At 31.9% G+C, this 18,591-nt stretch overlaps 2 protein-coding genes and 1 pseudogene across 2 annotated transcripts; 1 reads left to right on the forward strand and 2 right to left on the reverse strand.

Annotated features, from left to right (window-relative positions):
- Window positions 1-523: 523 nt before the first annotated feature.
- LOC139483424 (uncharacterized) lies at window positions 524-8,918 on the reverse strand. The gene is made up of 3 exons (XM_071267444.1): window positions 8,523-8,918; window positions 2,045-2,261; window positions 524-1,010 (listed from the first exon to the last, which is right to left on the reverse strand). Exons 1-3 carry the CDS (start codon window positions 8,884-8,886, stop codon window positions 524-526), a joined length of 1,068 nt encoding a protein of 355 aa, XP_071123545.1. The 5' UTR covers window positions 8,887-8,918.
- A 1,091-nt stretch (window positions 8,919-10,009) lies between these two features.
- LOC139482173 (uncharacterized) lies at window positions 10,010-11,590 on the forward strand (annotated as a pseudogene).
- LOC139482172 (uncharacterized) lies at window positions 11,115-16,579 on the reverse strand. Its single transcript, XM_071265873.1, has 5 exons — window positions 15,771-16,579; window positions 15,211-15,323; window positions 14,624-14,692; window positions 13,926-14,051; window positions 11,115-13,289 (listed from the first exon to the last, which is right to left on the reverse strand). The coding sequence occupies exons 1-5, from the start codon at window positions 16,355-16,357 to the stop codon at window positions 12,592-12,594; spliced, it is 1,593 nt and encodes a 530-aa protein (XP_071121974.1). The 5' UTR covers window positions 16,358-16,579; the 3' UTR covers window positions 11,115-12,591.
- Between the last annotated feature and the right edge of the window lie 2,012 nt (window positions 16,580-18,591).

Genomic DNA, 18,591 nt, shown 5'->3' on the forward strand with positions numbered 1-18,591 from the left:
AATAAAAAATAAAAAAAAAAAAATCGGGAAAATTTCCCGAATTTTTCATTGTACTAATGAACAAAAAATCGTTCAATTTTTTTTGTCGCGTTTTTTAATTGCCGGATCTGCGCAGAACACATAACTCTACTTCCTTCTTCAGGTCTTGTTGTCGTGAGACTTTGATTATTGTAGTAAAATATAGGAACTCAAGGAACACAATACCAATATTTCATTTTTAATCATTCTTTGTCTTTGGTATGAATAAACGTTACCTGATGCATTGCGTTTCTTTGTTTACATTGAACATGACGTCATAACTTGAATAGCGTCACAAGTAAAATCCCTAACAACAGAACCAAAATCGGAAACGTTACGGTATTTCCGTTTCTTTTTTTTAACAAATATTTAAGTTACAAAAATATAATTTAAACAAACTTCGTCCCCATTCACAGGTAATGCCTGCCTCATATACTTGTATCAACACATGGAACGTAAGCGGCCCGGTCAAAGCATTCGTCTCAACTCGGCCGATTCCGTACCCTCATCTTAATGTAGGTTTTCTCTGACAAAGGTCCTTCACAATATGTTGCTTCATAGTTTCTGGATAGTCAGAGTGATATTGAGCAAACAGTCTATTTTCAGGAATATTTTCTCCATTGTACCCATTTTCCTTAAGATCATACTCTAAATAACGAAAATAGTATCCAAGACTCTCCAAATTTTCAACATATACAACAGTAAGAGGAAAATCACTTTGCTGCTCATATAGTTGTTCAGCTATTGGTTTTATCAGTTCATCCAATTTGTCCATTTTCCTGATATTTGGGAGTCTTCTTCTTACCTCTAGAAATATGTTGGGACGATCTGGGTTGCTGATGATAAAAGTTGTTTCCCTATAGTTCAATATTCCTTCTAATTCCTTGAGTGCCTTTGGTGTAGCGGTTGCTGTAAGAGCAAGATGTCCTGCTGTTTCAAAAAGGCAGGTTAATTCACCCAACTTCATAAATTCTGGTCTAAAGCTTTCACCCCTACAAAGAAATAAGGAAAAATTTACAGGGCAATGAATTCACTACCAGGGATTGACATGTTCTCTTATGGAATGATATATATGTGTAAATTGAAGATGAAGATTTACATGGACAAAGCTGTATCAATAAATATGTATTTCAACCTAATATTCATGCATTTGTTAATTTTTCTTTGTGTGGAAAGAAATTGTTTGTTATTGATTATTTATCAATTGATATGATTGCTTACTTTCATTTTCTTTTTCAATTGAAATTAAAAGAATTGACTTTTTTATTTTTTATACATGTACAATATGGTTTCCTTATGGTTCAGGTGTGCTATGTCATGTAAGTGAAGATTCAGTTTTTTCTTCTTGTTTTTGTATATTGCCACTATTTGTTAAATTGTATATTAATTCAAAGACAAAAAAAATGCCAACAGCCTCATTGATAAAAATGTTAACATTGTAGCTGAGAATTTCCATGAAGTATCTGGAAATAAAACTCATATCTTTGTTATGAATGATTTTGATTTTTTTTTACTTATATACATGTACTTTAGAGCCGAATTGTTAACAAAACAGAGCAGAAAACTCAACACATATGTAACTAACTACAATAATTACAGAATTTAGAAAATGTCAAATATCATCATGATCATACATGTTATGTCTTTGGTTTCAATTATTTGTTATTATAAATTCAGATATTATATTGCCAACAAACTGATCAAGACTCAACGCGGGGCCACTAGGCTTACTACCCACTTTGCAACCAGCTGAAATGTTTATGTACATGTATGTACATATGTTACCTAGGGAGGGAATCGAACCCTCATACGTTGAATAACCCTGATCAGTTTTGTTAACAATATTATTCATGAATATAATAATGCAACTGTATTTTAAAAGAAATAAGACTGGGCCAGTCTGGGGCTGTTAAGTACAATTTCAGTGGTTTTCTACAAATTGTCTTCAATATAAAATATAACTGATGTAAGCATAGGAGATCAATAATTGAAATTGACAAAGTTTGTTTTTCTAAATTATTCATACCACTCTGAAATCATGTGTACTTCATCAATTACTATGCAGCAAACATCTGTCTGATAGACTTCTGATCTCATTAACTTCCCAAATTTCTTATTAGAAAAAGTTTCTGGATGCACATATAGGATTTGGTACTCTCCTTTTTGTAGTTGTTCAAATGGCACATCTGTTTCCAAATCATTTTCAGTGTCATCATCTTCCTCAAAGGTTATTCCTTTGGTGCCTATTTTGTAGGATAAAAAATGTGGATTTTATTTTTGTATCAGATGAATTTCACGAAGGCATTAAACACTTTTGAAATCTAAAAATTGTAAGTTAAATTGAAACTGCAAATCAAACATCATACCTGTGTATATTTGATACATGTACAAATATGTACCTGTCCAAATTTCAAAGTCACAAAGTTATTACCTGTTTTTATTTGTTGCTGTATTGGATATTTGTTAGGGTTTATAGTCTAGTATTTTGAATATACATGTAAAGTGGTCAAATATAGAGGTTTATGTGTTATTCAAGTGCTCACTACAGGTGAATTTACACTGTAGACATTGTTAAACATCATTTGAACATGTACTGCTCTTTATTTTAATATTTGTAAAATAAACACAATTGCACAAATATTTTTTTTTTATCTATAAGATGTGGTGTGAGTGCCCATGAGACATCTCTTCATCCAAATAACAATTTAAAAGATTAAACCATTATAAGTCAATGTACGGCCTTCAACATGGAGCCTTGGCTCACACCGACCAGCAAGCTATAAAGGGCCCCATAAATACTAGTGTACATAAAACCATTGATACGGGAAAACCAGCGGCAGGGATGGGGTCGATTACTTTAAAATGTAATCGATTAAATTACAATTACTTTGCTAATAAAATGTAATCGATTACATTACAATTACACCCTATTTCATATGTAATCGATTACATTAGATTACCTTTCTTTATTGTAATCATGATTACTTTAGATTACTTATGATTACATTGTATATTGCTATATCAAAGTTTTTTTTATAACTTTTTATCCTCACAATAAAGCTTATTTTGGCGATTTTTTTAAAAGCCTTAATTTATTCATCTTTTTAAAAGAATGTAAAGACAAGTACAATGTAACATGTGTAATTTGATAAAATAGCTATAGGCAAGTGTCCTTTCTCTATGTAAAAGATATAACTTCATTTTATACTACAAATTTTAACCCAACTGCCTAATTAACAAAAACTGAAAATAAGGAAAAATTAATTAATTATAGTTTTATTGTCTGTTGGGACATAATTGACACATCCATTAATGTTTTTACAGGTGTTAATAACTACTTCCATTTTTTTAACAAACAATAGGTGAGCTTGGGTATTATAATTTTATTGTCTTTATAACAATATCAATAAAGTTGAAAGTGGTTGATTGTCATTATTTGTTTGAAAATTTTTAATACTGGATCTAATTAGTAATTAATAGAATTATTGTCAGGTGAAAACACAAAACAGTTTTGTAACTTAGGAAAGGTTATACATTTCTCTTTAAATTAAGAAACAGTTTATTGTAATAAAAGATATTTTGTATTGATGAAACTTCTGACGTCACCTATTGTTTACTATGCATATTGTTTATAATATTATGCCATATGTATACACTGTACATGTACTTGTTTATACTGATGAGCCGTAAGGCTCAAAGTTAATAAAGAATAACAATTAGGAAGCACATAGTATACACGAATTTGTGGAAAATAAAATTTATTCAATTTGTCAATAAATGAAATCTGGGTCTAACTTCAATTTTGAATTAAGTCATTAAGTGGGCTTATATATTTATGCCGACCATCAAAGTCAAATAGGAACTAAATGTTTTCTGCATTTGAATTGCAATGTATAGTTATGTAAAAATTATTGGGTAAACTTATATGAAATTGGAGTTAATATCAGAAGTTTTTAATCAAGGAAAAAAAATGCTTTCAAGGCATATTCTTGTATCATAAGAGCTCAACCTCACAACGAAATATTGGAGAGTAAATTTCCTTTTGTAAACTGTTAACAAAATAATACACTTGGTTATACAGATTTGTTATATAGATGATCACATTAAACAAGGTCCCATCATTGGGAATACTAGTTTCATGATTTTTCATTCAAGCTTTACATTTTCTTATTTTCATCTTGTCTATCAAAAACTATTTTCGTATATATACAAGATTTGTAATCAGCAAGTAATCATATGAATGTAATCTTAAAGTAATCTAAAAGTAATCATGATTACACCTGTTTTTTGCCATGTAATCAATTACATTACGATTACTTGTAATCAGAAATGGCATGATTACTGATTACATAGGATTACACTGCAAAATGTAATCGATTACAGCTGATTACGATTACTGATTACGATTACCCCATGCCTGACCAGCGGTCTTATCTTTATAAAAAAAAAAGAGAAAATATATCCATCCATTATCATGACAATGTAACACAATACAGCTAATAAATCATTCATCTAGAATTTTAATTATGAAATCTTAAAAAAAGAAAGAATTACGAACGTAGTGAATCTGTGAGCAGCAATGTATTGTCATCTACACACCTGACCTTGATCATACATGTAAAATGTTAATCATTGAACGAATGTTATTTTAATTTTCAGAACACTTAATTATACTTCAAGTATTCATATTCATATTCTTGCGGCGTTTAAGACCTATTGGTGGCCTTTGGTTGTTATTTGGTCAGATTGACTTCAATTGTCAATGGTTCTTTAATATATGTTATATTCATTTTGGCTTTTCTCTAGACTATATTTTTTAAAAACACATGAATTGGTATCCTAAGAAATTGTATATGAGGGTAGTAATGAGAGTATGTGACCTTTAACAGTAAAACTTCTTACCAAATGACGTTAAAGGTACACAAATGTATTTGTTGGTGCATGATGATGAATCGTCCACTTTCTATGAGACATTAAAAAAATCTACTGATTTTGATGTGCCACTTTAACTTTTTACAAAAAATGACAGCAAAAATGACTATTTCAGACCTCTGAAAAATCATGATGAGGATATACATGTAGATCTAAGTAAAATTTCAACCAATTTAACGCTAACAGTAGCTGAAAATGACCGTTTGACGTCAGACAGTAAAGGGTATTACTACCCTCATATATGTATCCATAAGTCAGTTAGGGTACTACATATTCATGTAATTTTTATTTACTTGAAGAATTAAAAAAAAATATACACATATAAGTAAATTTGTAGGATACTTATACAAGTGAATTTTTTTACTTATATCTATGTAAAAAAATATATTGCCTGAGTTATGTCCCTTAGACATTCAGATTTTTTTAATTGTAGAAGTAATAAAGTCATCCTATCTTCTCTTATTGAATTCTTGGGATTTCTTTGCTCTAATAGAATTTTTAATTATCTGCTCTTTGCAGATGTCTTTACAAATCATTTCAGTGCAATTTCATGGACAATGAAAATCCCATTAGTCTGTTATCTTCAGAACACTGCTCATTTACAAGCCCCCAATGAGCAATTTTTGAAGGCCTTGTGCAAATACTTAAGATCTTTGTGCAATCAGTTGGAAGCAGGACAATTTGCCCCACTGGCAAGTCGCCCCACACCTAATCGCCCCACTTTAAAAAAAAAACCCGCCCAAACCTGGATTACCAAATCGCCCCACTTTTTAAAAAATCGCCTGATTTTGCATCTCAAAACTTGAGGATTTTTGTGGGATTGTAAGAAAAAATTATACAAGTAAATTTTTAAGGAAATTAAGGGCAGCTTATTTATTCACTTATATATGTATATTTTTTTACTCTATCAAGTAAATAAAGTACACTTGTCAGTGTTCCAGCTAGGATTTCAGATTGGCAGGGTGCCAATCCTGAAAAAGGGCATTTAACACGTGATATGATAATATGAAAAGGGCATGATTTAATAAAAAAAATTATCAAAAATTGTGTTTATTCGTTGAATCACAGGTTATACAAGAACAACATCATTAGCCCATCTAGAACTCTATCTTTCTTATTATGGTTTTCAACTTTCTGTCATTACGTTTCCTCCATGAAACTACGGTTAACATTGCAAATTGTGCCCAAGTTGTTGTATGCACATTTTTTCAAAGATAATTGCCTTCTGACCGATTCTATTTGAATGAATTAATGTTGATGATCATATATGACCAATCCGATAAACGGATTACCTATAACAACAGATTATGACACCAGTTGTAACCGTTGATTAGCTTGGGGTCGTAAACAAAGTCATAAACTTTTCCCCAGGTAAAATTCAGTAATTAGCGTATCATTTCAATACGAACATGTTAATATACAATCGATCTTCAAAAAAGACTGGAATTTGGAAACTGTAAAAAGGGCACAGGGCGACACTTGGGAAAGGGCGGGCGCTGCGCCCTCTGAAAACGGCCTAGCTGGAACACTGCAGTTTTACAAGTAGTACCCCTGACTGTAAGTGGGTTGGTAGTAGTTCTATTGATAAACATTACAAAAATACAAATTTAAAATTTATGTTTTATTCTACATTTCATGTACATGCTTAATACGGCTATTTTTCTGTCGAAAATGTGGAACAAAAGGCACATAAAGCAATTAGCCTACTTAGAATGATCAAAGGAGTTGCAAAAGTTTCTACAAAAATTCTACTTCAAATTTACCAAAGTATTGTCCTTTCCACCTTAGAATATGCAAGTAGTGTTTGGCAGACCTGTGAAACCAATATAACAGACAAACTGAACAAAATTCAACGAAAGGGATTAGCTATATGTCTTAATGTTACTCCAACATCAAGTGTAGAGACTTTGGAAGTAGTTTCTGGAATCCTACCAATACATCTGCGTAGAGAAGAAATTGCAACTCGTACACTTGCAAAAATTAATTCGTATGATATCTCCATTCCAATAAAACAAATCCTGGATGAGTGGAAAACAATTGACATCCCTGAAAAATATGTATCTCCAGTGGGAAAAATGATTCTTCAGGCAGAAGACATGAAGGTATGTACAGGTGTTGATGTAAATGGTATAGAAGCAGAATTTGAGTTTAATGGGATACGAAGATATAAATCTCCTCCAGATTATTGGAAAAACCTTGGAAATTCCAAATCAAGATCAACAGACCAAAAAAATGTTGGAAAACTCATTATAATGGAAAAACTAAGTCATCTTCCTGCAAATTCATGTATAGCATTTACTGATGGGTCCTGTCTTGGTAGTCCTGGCCCTGTTAGGAGCAGGTGCTGTCATCTTTCCATCAAATAATCAACCACAAATTGAAATTAGTAAAGCTGTATCCAAGAAAGGATCAATACTACTCGGAGAACTGATCGCCATTAAACTTGTTGTTGAACACTTTTTAATATCAGAAAACAGACAAAACACAGACTCAATTACACTTTTTTCAGATAGTCAGACCTCAATTGGAATTTTAACTTTAAACTGGAAATCAGAGAATTACATCAAAGTCATAAGAGAAATTAAGAAAAACATGAAAGTATTAAAGATGAATGGAATTCCATTAAATTTTGAATGGACACCTGGTCATGCTGATATCCAAGGAAATGACATTGCTGATTCATTGGCCAAAAAGGAGCTAAAGAAGCTGAAAAAATAGAAGAACCATCAGAAGTAACCAGGCAGGATATAAAACGTGCAGCAAGAGAAAGTGTTTTAAGAAAATGGCAGAACCAATGGGAATCAAGTCAACGTGGCAGAAATTATTACAATTATCATCAAAATGTCTGTCAGAAAATACCAAAAGATTTACCATCCAAATGGTCGTTTTCAATTACTACTAGTTTGAGAACAGGTTATTGTGATCTAAATGATTATAAATCCAAAATTATACCATCATCAGACAAAAACTGTTCCTGTGGAGAGCCAGAAACTGTAGAACACTATCTTTTACATTGTTCTAACTATGAGGAGGCTAGAGAGAGAATGTGAACATCTATTTACTTTATTACAGGAAATATACACATGGATTTAGACACCTTATTAGGAATCGATGAAGAAGACATTAATAGAGACAATCGAAATGAGATATTGTGCCATCTGGAAAATTATTTAACGGAGTCTGGTAGATTCAAAAACACTATACAGCAAAAAACACTATAAATCTATATCAAAATTAAGTCAAAATTTTTTAAGCAGCAGCCACAATTTCAATTAAGTACATGAGTGAACATTACATATGTGAAGAAACTACAAAAGAGGAAACGTACACAAGTGTTTACAGTGTCATTTGGGACACTTACTAAAGACTAAAGACTCATTACTGGATATCACACAAGTTCCTGTAAAATTTTGACCTCATTATACACAATATCTGACACTACAATGGAATAGTGATTGTTGTTACCGTAAAAAATTTAAGCGGATAGAGTTAGCCATGTAAAAGCTATACATTGTACATATAGAGACTAATATTATTTGTATGTGCGCTGTACTACACAAACTACACTATACCTGAAATGTTTAAGCTACATGCTTTTATTCCTTTTTTTCGAAGACTGAGTACTTGATCTTGCATTAAAGAATTCAGAGGAGAAGCAACCAGAACGGTCATTGGTTGTTTTCTATCAAGTTTCTTTTGAAAAAACCAAGGTAAAATCTGGAAGATCAGGCTTTTACCATAGCCAGTCGGCAACACTGAAATGCAGTCTTTGTTGAAATACAACGCCTTTAATGTTTCCAATTGCTTCTCTTTTAAAATTATATCTGACGATGAGCATGATGAGAATAATCCACTTTCAAGTTTACAAAATTCGATACAATCTTCAAAGGAAGCCATTTTGAAAATATAACCTTCCACTAGAGGTAAACCGTCCATCTTCCGGCGAAGAAATGTAAGGCGTAGACACATATCACTTACCGTATTACAGCCGAGGGATAGAAGGAGAGTAGCGGATTCTACCGAGGATTGCCGAATGCCGGTCAAAGGTCGTAGGGGAAAAACCGCTTACATCATCGAGAACATAATAATAAACAATGGTCGTCGATATCACTACTTGAGTTGAAAATTATGTCTTAAATGATTAATCAAGCAAATTATACCATTTTCATTAGTTATATATTCCATTAGGTTAGTAAAAATACAAAACCTTTGTCAGTATTTATTTTTTGAGAGGTGGAAAACCATATTCTTGTCGTACACAAGCCGTGACAAGGTACTTGGAGGTCACGGTCTCCATGATTTACTTTGTTTACCGAAAATATTTTAACTTTTGTGACTTATTTCCGTATTTATAACACTAGCACTAGGAGTGATGTTCTTATGCATTATTCAATTTTAAAGCATACAAATATATAGGGATCGCTATAATGGTTTAGAGGGTCCACCAGCAGAGTATTTTCGGGTAAAAATTACTGTTCCAAATGGTCCAGATCAGTCAAAATTAAACTTTCAAAAAACATAAAGAAAGGCCGGATTTTTAAAAACTTACAAATATACTTGATATTTCTTTTTTTTCTATAAAATAACTTTCTGCTGTGACTACAATGTACATCCATGACATCAGACACAAGTGAGGTAGACCCCCTTTTATTATTTTTCTGTGTGTGTGTTTTTTTTGTTTTTTTTTAATTATTGCTTTTATAAAATGTTTAATTTTCAACGTTGATACTGTGCTTATTTGAGGCTATTTTGCATGTCTCATCTTGTTTCAAGTCAATATACTAACTCTGATACACCCCTTATTTTAGCATCCACCTTTAACAATATTGTCAGTAATAATAAAATATCAATAAGGGTCTACCTTACAAGCACCTGTGAATACTACAAGAGACTGTACCCAAGCATATAAAACCTTGATCATGTGAACTTGATATTTTTGCATGGTTATTGGTTGTTCTTTGTCAAGTTTAAACATGTTAAATGATCAAAGTTTTTATTGTAACAAATGTACATGTACTTGTGGGGCAACAACAAGGTTGCTACATTTTTTGTTATAAGATCAGATATCTTATTCCAATTAAAATGTCCATGAACATGATGAAGAGCTAAAAAAAAATATAACAAACTTTTGATAATTGACACAATACTTTAATAATCATACATGTATACAATAATGAACAATATTAAATCAACAAATTTTAAGATAAAACCACACTCAAGCCATGGTCAACGCCCTAGCATTTAAATAAAACTCTGCACGTGTAAGCCAACAACATGCAGAGTTGCATTATTTCATCTTTTATCGTCAGTGTATTTTGATTCATATTCTGGTATTTCAATTGCAGATTTCTCGTGAAATAAATGGTATAGTAATCTTTTTTGGTTATCTGTTTACAATGTTTGGTTAAATTATTGAAAGTGTTTAAAGTTTCAAGGAGAAGTTGTTCAGTTATATCCTGCTCTAACAGTTGGTACAAAATAGAAAAATGGATGCAAGAACAATGTGAAATACATAATTGTAACAAGGGAACTAGATCATGTGACTGTTCGCCTCCATTTCTACTTATACCTTTTCCTACTGAGAGAAAAGATCCTGCTGGTCGCAAAAAATGGACAGCAATTGTAAATCGGAAACAGGGAAACAATAATTGGCAACCTAATTCTGAATCTCGAATTTGCTCCAAACACTTTGTAGATGGTGAACCTACTCCAAGTAACCCATTTCCAACAATTGACTTGGTTTACACACCTATACAACTATCAAAATTTAGGCCCCCTCCACGTGAAAGACATGACAGTCCTCCTCCAAAAAAAAACAAAGCGAAAACTTGAAAATGACCTTTCAGTTCATGATATGAACCAACATATAACTTCTGATCATGACTACATGTATATACAAGACACAGACTGTAATAACAACCGTGAAGTAACTTTATTGAGAGAACAAGTAAAGAAACTGCAAAAAGAGGTCAACATGTATAAATCTGCTTATATAAGATCCATCAATTCTAAACGCAAAACAACATTTGACATAAATGTTATATTACAAAACGACAAAAAATGCAAATTCTATACAGGCATCCTAAAGGTTGATACATTCAATGACCTTTTCGTTGAATTGGAACAAAAAGTGAGGCAAATTAGACATTGGAAAGGTCCAAAAAGGACATGCAACCCACTTAAAAACAGGAAATATACACAATCAAAAACAAAAAGAAAATTATCTCTTAAATTTGAGTTTGCATTGACCCTTATGAAATTAAGGTTAGGCCTGTTGTTCGAAGATTTAGCTGACCGATTTGGAATTTCTACCACCCATGCTACAAACATTTTCACCACATGGATTAAAGTTTTGTCCAGTACTATCGGAGCTTTGGTGTTTAACCCATCTAAAGAGGCTGTAAAAACAAATTTACCACCCTCTTTCAAAGGAACAAAATATATTGATGTCCGTCACATCATTGACTGTACTGAAGTATTTTTGGAGAGACCTAATAACTTAGAGGTTGCAGCATGGAGTGATTATAAACACCATAACACAGCAAAATACTTAGGGAGCATAAATCCTTCTGGCTTAATTAATTATGTATCAGAGGGTTTTGGTGGTAGATGTAGTGATAAATATATTACTAACAATTGAAGTATGAAGTGCCGCTTACTCTTGTTCATCATTTGGATAGTATTTTTAAAACAATCGCAGGAATATGTAACATGTACCCCCCTCTTCCAAAGTATGAGACATAATCTTGGTCGTGATCCAGAAATTGTGAAAAATTATCACAAAATTTAGGTTTTGTTGTTTTAGTTTTCATCATATGTTTCACATTTTTTATGTCATTGCTTTTTATCACTGACTAAATGGTAAGAGGTTTTCTCATTGTTGAAGGCCATACAGTTGTCTTTTGCTGCTTAAATATTCATTTTATTTGAACTATGGTGGAAAATTGCCTCGTTTGCAATATATTGGAGCTAAACAATACCACATCTCCTTTCTTATATTATGTATATCATGATAATTTGAAATTTAATCTTGCTATTGTGATTTACATATTAAAGTATAATTATTTAAAAATGTATATATATGGTAGTTGGATTATGAAACAACATATTTTTGTCCATCATGGAATTTATTAAAAATTTAAAGCACAAGAAATTGAGCAAATTCCATTTTTAAAAAATAATTCAAAGTTAAAAAAATAACATATTACATGTACATTCTGTATCACAAATTATATTTAATTACTTTGGGTGCATTTTTTGCAAACCCATTGCTTTAACTTTGATGCTACCTTTTTTGTTATATTTACACATCTAAAATGGTACCACAAGTCACAAATATCACAGCAAATACTGTGATCAATAAAATTTTCAACATTTTCTGAGTTTTTCACAATGTGATTACATGATGGACAAAAATATGTTGTTTCAAACTCCATTTGGTCATCAATAGTAATGGTGTTGTTACTTGTACACAACTCCTGTACATTTGAAGTAGTTAGCATTTTAAGTTCACCAGAAAATAGTTCAGGAACAAAATGTTTTTCAAAAAATAATTTTAAACTATCAACAATTTCATCATAATAAGGTTTGTCAAATACAATTCTCTGACAAAATGTTCCATTACATGTATATATAAAAAAGTCACAATATTTCCTTCCAGTTATTGCTAACTGGCCTTGAATTTGGCCATAATATTTGTGTTTTTTTTTTTAAACTGTACCTAGTTTCATCAACATACAAATAGTCGGGAACACAACAACTGCAAATTGTTGTACGTTTTCCACATTTCTGAACAAGAGGACATTTAATTTCTACAACACCTGAGCCACAACAAGCACAATCAACAAGTACATCAGGGCTTGCCCCAAGATAAGTAATGTCCTTATCAAGAAATATTCCACATTCTGTGATATTAACATTTGTGTGGCCTGCTTTCTTCATACCAGCAAGGTAACACAATTTGGCTTCTGGTTCCATTTCTCGCCCATGCTTAAGAGACCTTATGTTAGGATTTAACTTTTTGTATCCCATGAGACGTGAAATTAATAGATCAAAAGTAACACCCTCTTTTTTCTTATAACTCTGCACTTTTGTATGTATTTCATAGAAATTTGATGATGTCAGACGACCTGATCTTATTTCATGCCATTTTTCTTTGCTTGACTGACCAATCGTAGAAAGCATTACTTTTTGAATTTCACTCTCATTATACTTTGGCATGTTGCTTAAAAAGTTTGTTTGCTCGTTACATTTTGTTTTAATGTCCTGTATTGTGTAGGCTGTGATGTCTTCACTAACTGGTTTTGTTACTGTTTGTTCTACATTTTCTGTGACAAAACCTGAAAAAATATTTTCAATTACATATTTTAGTGCATTGATCTTGACTTTGGGATGGTACTTTTTGTGGGGAGAGTTTTTAAATTTCCTTATGTTTAGAATTATAAGCAATGTCTGCCACAAAAATAAAAACAGAAAAAGCCCCAAACTAAACATATCACACCATCTGTGTTTAGAATTAAGTTATAGTTATTGACCAAGCAAGTCAGTATATATGCCATTTAATCTGCACAGCACGAGATGACCCAATAACCCGAACGACGTACACCTTTGCTGTGCATTATCCAGATTATAACACAGTAAGAACAAAGAGATTTTACTCTTGCCATGTGTTAAAGGTATATTCATCATTTAAGATCTTCAAGAAAAAACAATGAAAAAAGTTTTTAAACTAGATAGGACATGTATATTGTGACTTTATTTTCAACTGTTCTTGTTAAAAAAAAAAATGTGGTCTAAGTTATTTATCACAAATGACTTATTCTTGTAAATTTAGATTTATTGAAACCTGCATGCATACAACAAAAGAACAAACAAATTAAAAAAAATCAAACAGAAAGACTTGAAAGAAAATTAATACTTAAAACAGTATTAAGATTCTTCAGGAAGTTTATTTTATTATTACATTGTAAATGTACCTTTAAAAATACAAGCATTTGGAATAGACTTCTTGAGTACTGCAGAAAAAATGTCCAAGTTGTCTTTACTTTCAGGTATGGGCTGGTACTGTGACTTGGACTGGGAAACTAAAGGTCTTTTACTATCTGAAATAAAACCAAAACAATTAATTACTTATCTCCCTTTGATCAATAGACATGAATTAAGAATATTTTCAATCATATGCTGATGTTGTTTTCAATACTGAAATATGGATAAAAGAGTGTATATCAAAACACAAAGTAAAACGCATGACATATATTGGCTTATACATGTTGCAGTTATCAATTATGTGATTGACTTATTAATTTACATGTTAATGTTTGTGTCATTTGGTTTCTTGTTGAGTTGTCTGATTGCCAATCTTACCTTATCTTATTTTTATAATAAATCTCGTTACATGCCTTATTAGTTTGAAGATAGTTTCCATGGTAAAATCAATGACATAAGAAAAGGATTGGTATAGCAGTATGGAAATAAAAACATAGTGTGGCTAATAAAATATTAAAAATTATAAATGATATTTAATGACTTTTTTATACTAAATTCTATTTAAAGTCATATAAAATGTACACAACCTTTAAAATACTTGATCAGATGTACATGTATAGTAGTTATTACAGAAACTGTAGCCAAATTATATAGCACTTTTCTCATGCTTGGTAATAAAAAAACATACCTGATTGTCCATGTCTTGACTTGATAATTCTTAAGTCTTTAATTTTGGTTGGCTTCACTCCCTTTATTTCTATGCCCCACCTACGATAGTAGAGCATTATGTTTTCTGGTCTGTGCGTCCGTTCGTCCGTCCGTCTGTTCGTTCGTCCGTCCGTTCGTTCGTCCGTCTGTCCCGCTTCAGGTTAAAGGTTTTGGTTAAGGTAGTTTTTGATGAAGTTGAAGTCCAATCAACTTGAAACTTAGTATACATGTTCCCTATGATATGATTTTTTTAATTTAAATGCCAAATTAGAGTTTTGACCCCAATTTTACTGTTCACTGAACCAGGGACGTATATTATATGTTAGTTATACGTCCTTGACTGAACATAGAAAATGATAGTGCAAATTTCAGGTTAAAGTTTTTGGTCAAGGTAGTTTTTGATAAAGTAGAAGTCCAATCAACTTGAAACTTAGTATACATGTTCCCTTTGATAAGATCATTCTAATTTTAATGCCAAATTAGAGAATTTATTCCAATTTCACGGTCCACTAAACATAGAAAATAATAGTGCGAGTGGGGCATCCGTGTACTGTGGACACATTCTTGTTGATGGTACTTTCCATGTGCAGGGAAGGGAAGTACATGCAGATGCGCCTAGTTTGTTTGCAGCCTCAACTCGGAAAAGGAGTCCAGCCACATGATTACATGTTCCACCCAAACTGAAAAAAACCACTAATAAATGATCTTGTTCAATACCCAGTATACTATAGCAAATTATGCAAGTCAATCATGTCAATCAACAAGATAACTGTTATTGACAAAACAGTAATTAGTTTTAAATTTATAAAAAAAAATGAAAGATACAGGTTGAATTTAGTAATATTTTTTTAAATATTTTCCCAACCCTTTTGTCTTCATCTTTAATTTATAAATAATGGTTATTCTGTATTATTACATTTATTACATGTGTTACTTGATAACTGTTTTTTGGACTTAATTTTTTTGTAAGCGTTATATTTTTTTTTTGTAATGAATAAATCATTATTTTCTCCTTTATATTTTGTACTAATATGTTAAACCCTTCCACACCGTTTTCTATGCATTTAATTCAAGGAACTTGACTGTGCATTATATATAGTGATTAACATGAGTATGCCAAGTCTTACCCTGCTGTGCATGTGCAGTATGAGGATCCAATTTCTCCTGTTGCTTTCTCAACACACACCCAGACATCATGTTCTTCATCTTTTATTTTTTGTGAAGGCACACATTTGGCTCTAAGAAAACAGTACTTGGATCTTGCATCAATGTCATGGTAGAATATTTCTTGCAAGAATCCATTCTTAAAATATTCATAAGCCTTGCCAATTTTATAGTCTTGGAGAATCTCTTTCATTTTACCAGATGTATTTTTTTCACTCAAGTACTTGATAATGTCAGATATATAGACTGGTGGGAATTTCTTCATGCCATTTTTCTCATCTAACCAGTTATCATGGATCTGAAGTGGATCTGATAAAATTTGACCGTTTATTTTTAGCAAGTTCTGATAATCTAGTTTGTTGTTTTTTATAATTTCAAAAGAAGATGGAACGACTTCAATTTTTAAAACGGAGGCCGAATAGCAAAGAGCTGCCAATTCACTTTTTGTACCGTCTTTCGTCATACCTCTCTTGGTCAGGTATTCGCGCAAAGCACTCACTTTCCAGGTTAAAAAATCATCTAAAGAAGTGTTTTGATCAGTAGTATCCATTATAAAAGGTAAAATTGTATCAAAGGTCAAATATATAAAAGGTAAAGTATAATAAAATCGTGTAAAACTGTATCAAAATAAGTTCAGAACTTCACATCTTTCTTCGACGTTATGACGGCGGCCATATTGTTTACACTGGATACGGAACTCGGACGTTTTCCCCTACGACCTTTTGACCTGCACCGCCATTTTGAAAATGACGTTACGTGTTGATACAAGTATTATTTTCAAAGGTACACCAAAGCGTCGTGATTGGTTAAAAACATCATTAACAATTGAAATTCAACCAAGGACTTGATGTTATTTTCGATTTTGGGTACGAAATATAAAATTACCCATAGTCCTTTAGATTCTGAAACGGCATATTTCAACTATGATATTGAACGTTTGTCGTTAAGGCGAAGTGTACGTAATTGTACGCCTCTAGCGGAATACAGGATTACAAACGTTTAGCGTTAGTTACGCAAGTTATCTCCCTTACTCCAAGAAAGGACACATGAAAGAGAAACTACTTTCTGCGGTCTATAATGAATCCAACAAGCACACCTTTGCTGTCTTAAACCTCATAGAAATTATCTAAATAACTCCAATTAGAAATCACAGCATTATGTACGTTGTTCTGTGTGCAGCCTGACTTAAAAACATTGTTTTTTTGTTTTTTTTTTGTTTTAGACGCGTAGGAGAAGGCATTTCGTGTTTATGATATCATCAGAAAGAAAAAACGCCTCACAACAAAATTATAAACAAATAAACATGTAACAATTTTTTTTTCTATTGATATGAAATTAATTAAAATGAAACCTGAATTGACTCAACAATATCGTTTTAAAAAGCCGTAGTCTTGAACGAAAAACACAGTATTCAACGTAAAGTTTTATAATAGGTTACAAATAATTGATGAAATACGTGTGAATTTAATTGTTTAATTAAAAAGACGTTGAAATGTTCGTATTTTGTGCAATTGAAAAATTTAAGGACATGATTTATATTAATATAAGAAATCAGACGATACCGAGAGAATAATTTGACACACACTGACTAGTGCAAAACTTACAGGTTAGAAGAACAAAGACGGAAAACAAACAAAAAATAAACAAATTATGCCCCACAAATTACTCAGTAACTTAAAAATTGTCTCACTCTAACATTTATCTTAAAATAAGTAAAAACTATGTCATTCAACTCCCAGTTTTCAACTTTTTCTACATGTGCAGAAAATAAACATGTGTCTTCTATTCCGTCCGCAATTTATGGGAAAACTAAATCTAAATTTAGAACCATATTGAAATTGAAAGTACACATGTAAGATAAAATATAACATGTCATTTCTTCTTTCACAAATTTCAATTTCGAAGAGATATATAGCGAAATCTGTTTTCTTTTATTGTGCCTGTCTGCATCATTCAAAATTAGAGAATGTAATTTTGAAGTATCAAGTCTCAATTCAAGATTATGAATGAATAGAATATAGAATTACGGGGGAGGGGGGTAGGACCTTTATCGGAACTCCGTGATCGGGTGTTTTTAAATTCGGGATTTCGGGATTGACCCTTTCGGGATCCGGGAATTCTATTTCCGAATTTCGGGTAGTCGGGATTTAATTTTTTTTTTAATTCGGGACCTCGCCGGATTTCGTTGTTTTTAAGCCCGGGATTTCGGGATCTGGATCCCTCCTTCCCTCCTCCCTCTATTATGGTTAAAGAAAAGAGGTCAGGGAAGTTTTGTGATACTTGTAACTGCAATTTAATATTTAGTGGAATGAGAGGTGAAATGTGTTCAGACTATTTCATTTCGATTTTTTTTTAAATTTAACCAAAGTTTACTGCAAGGGGTGTTTAACGTCCTCGATGATTATCCATGAGGATCTCTCGCTCGGTCAGCTCTAGGTTTTGACCTAGTTCATGATCATACAAGAATTGAGAAGCCTGTGGTTTACTAGGAATATAATATGAGACTTTGGAGTTCATATAATTTACATTCATCGTTTTTTTATCGAATATTTCAAGGCTTTTTGACTATCAATGTTGGCCCCCCTTCCAATTGATTGGATAAAATGAATGGACTGCCGCCTCTATTTCAAACTGAAGTCCTATAAACTGACTGGTATTCGAATTTGTTAAAAGAAATAATTGGTATCTCTATTGATTCAATACCGTAATGCCGAAAAACAATCATTTGTTTCCGCGAATTCCGAACAGCTAGAAATATATTCCCGAGTTTCAATTTGAATAACT

Source organism: Mytilus edulis, chromosome 7 (assembly GCF_963676685.1).
Source record: "Mytilus edulis chromosome 7, xbMytEdul2.2, whole genome shotgun sequence".
Lineage (NCBI taxonomy): Eukaryota > Metazoa > Mollusca > Bivalvia > Mytilida > Mytilidae > Mytilus > Mytilus edulis.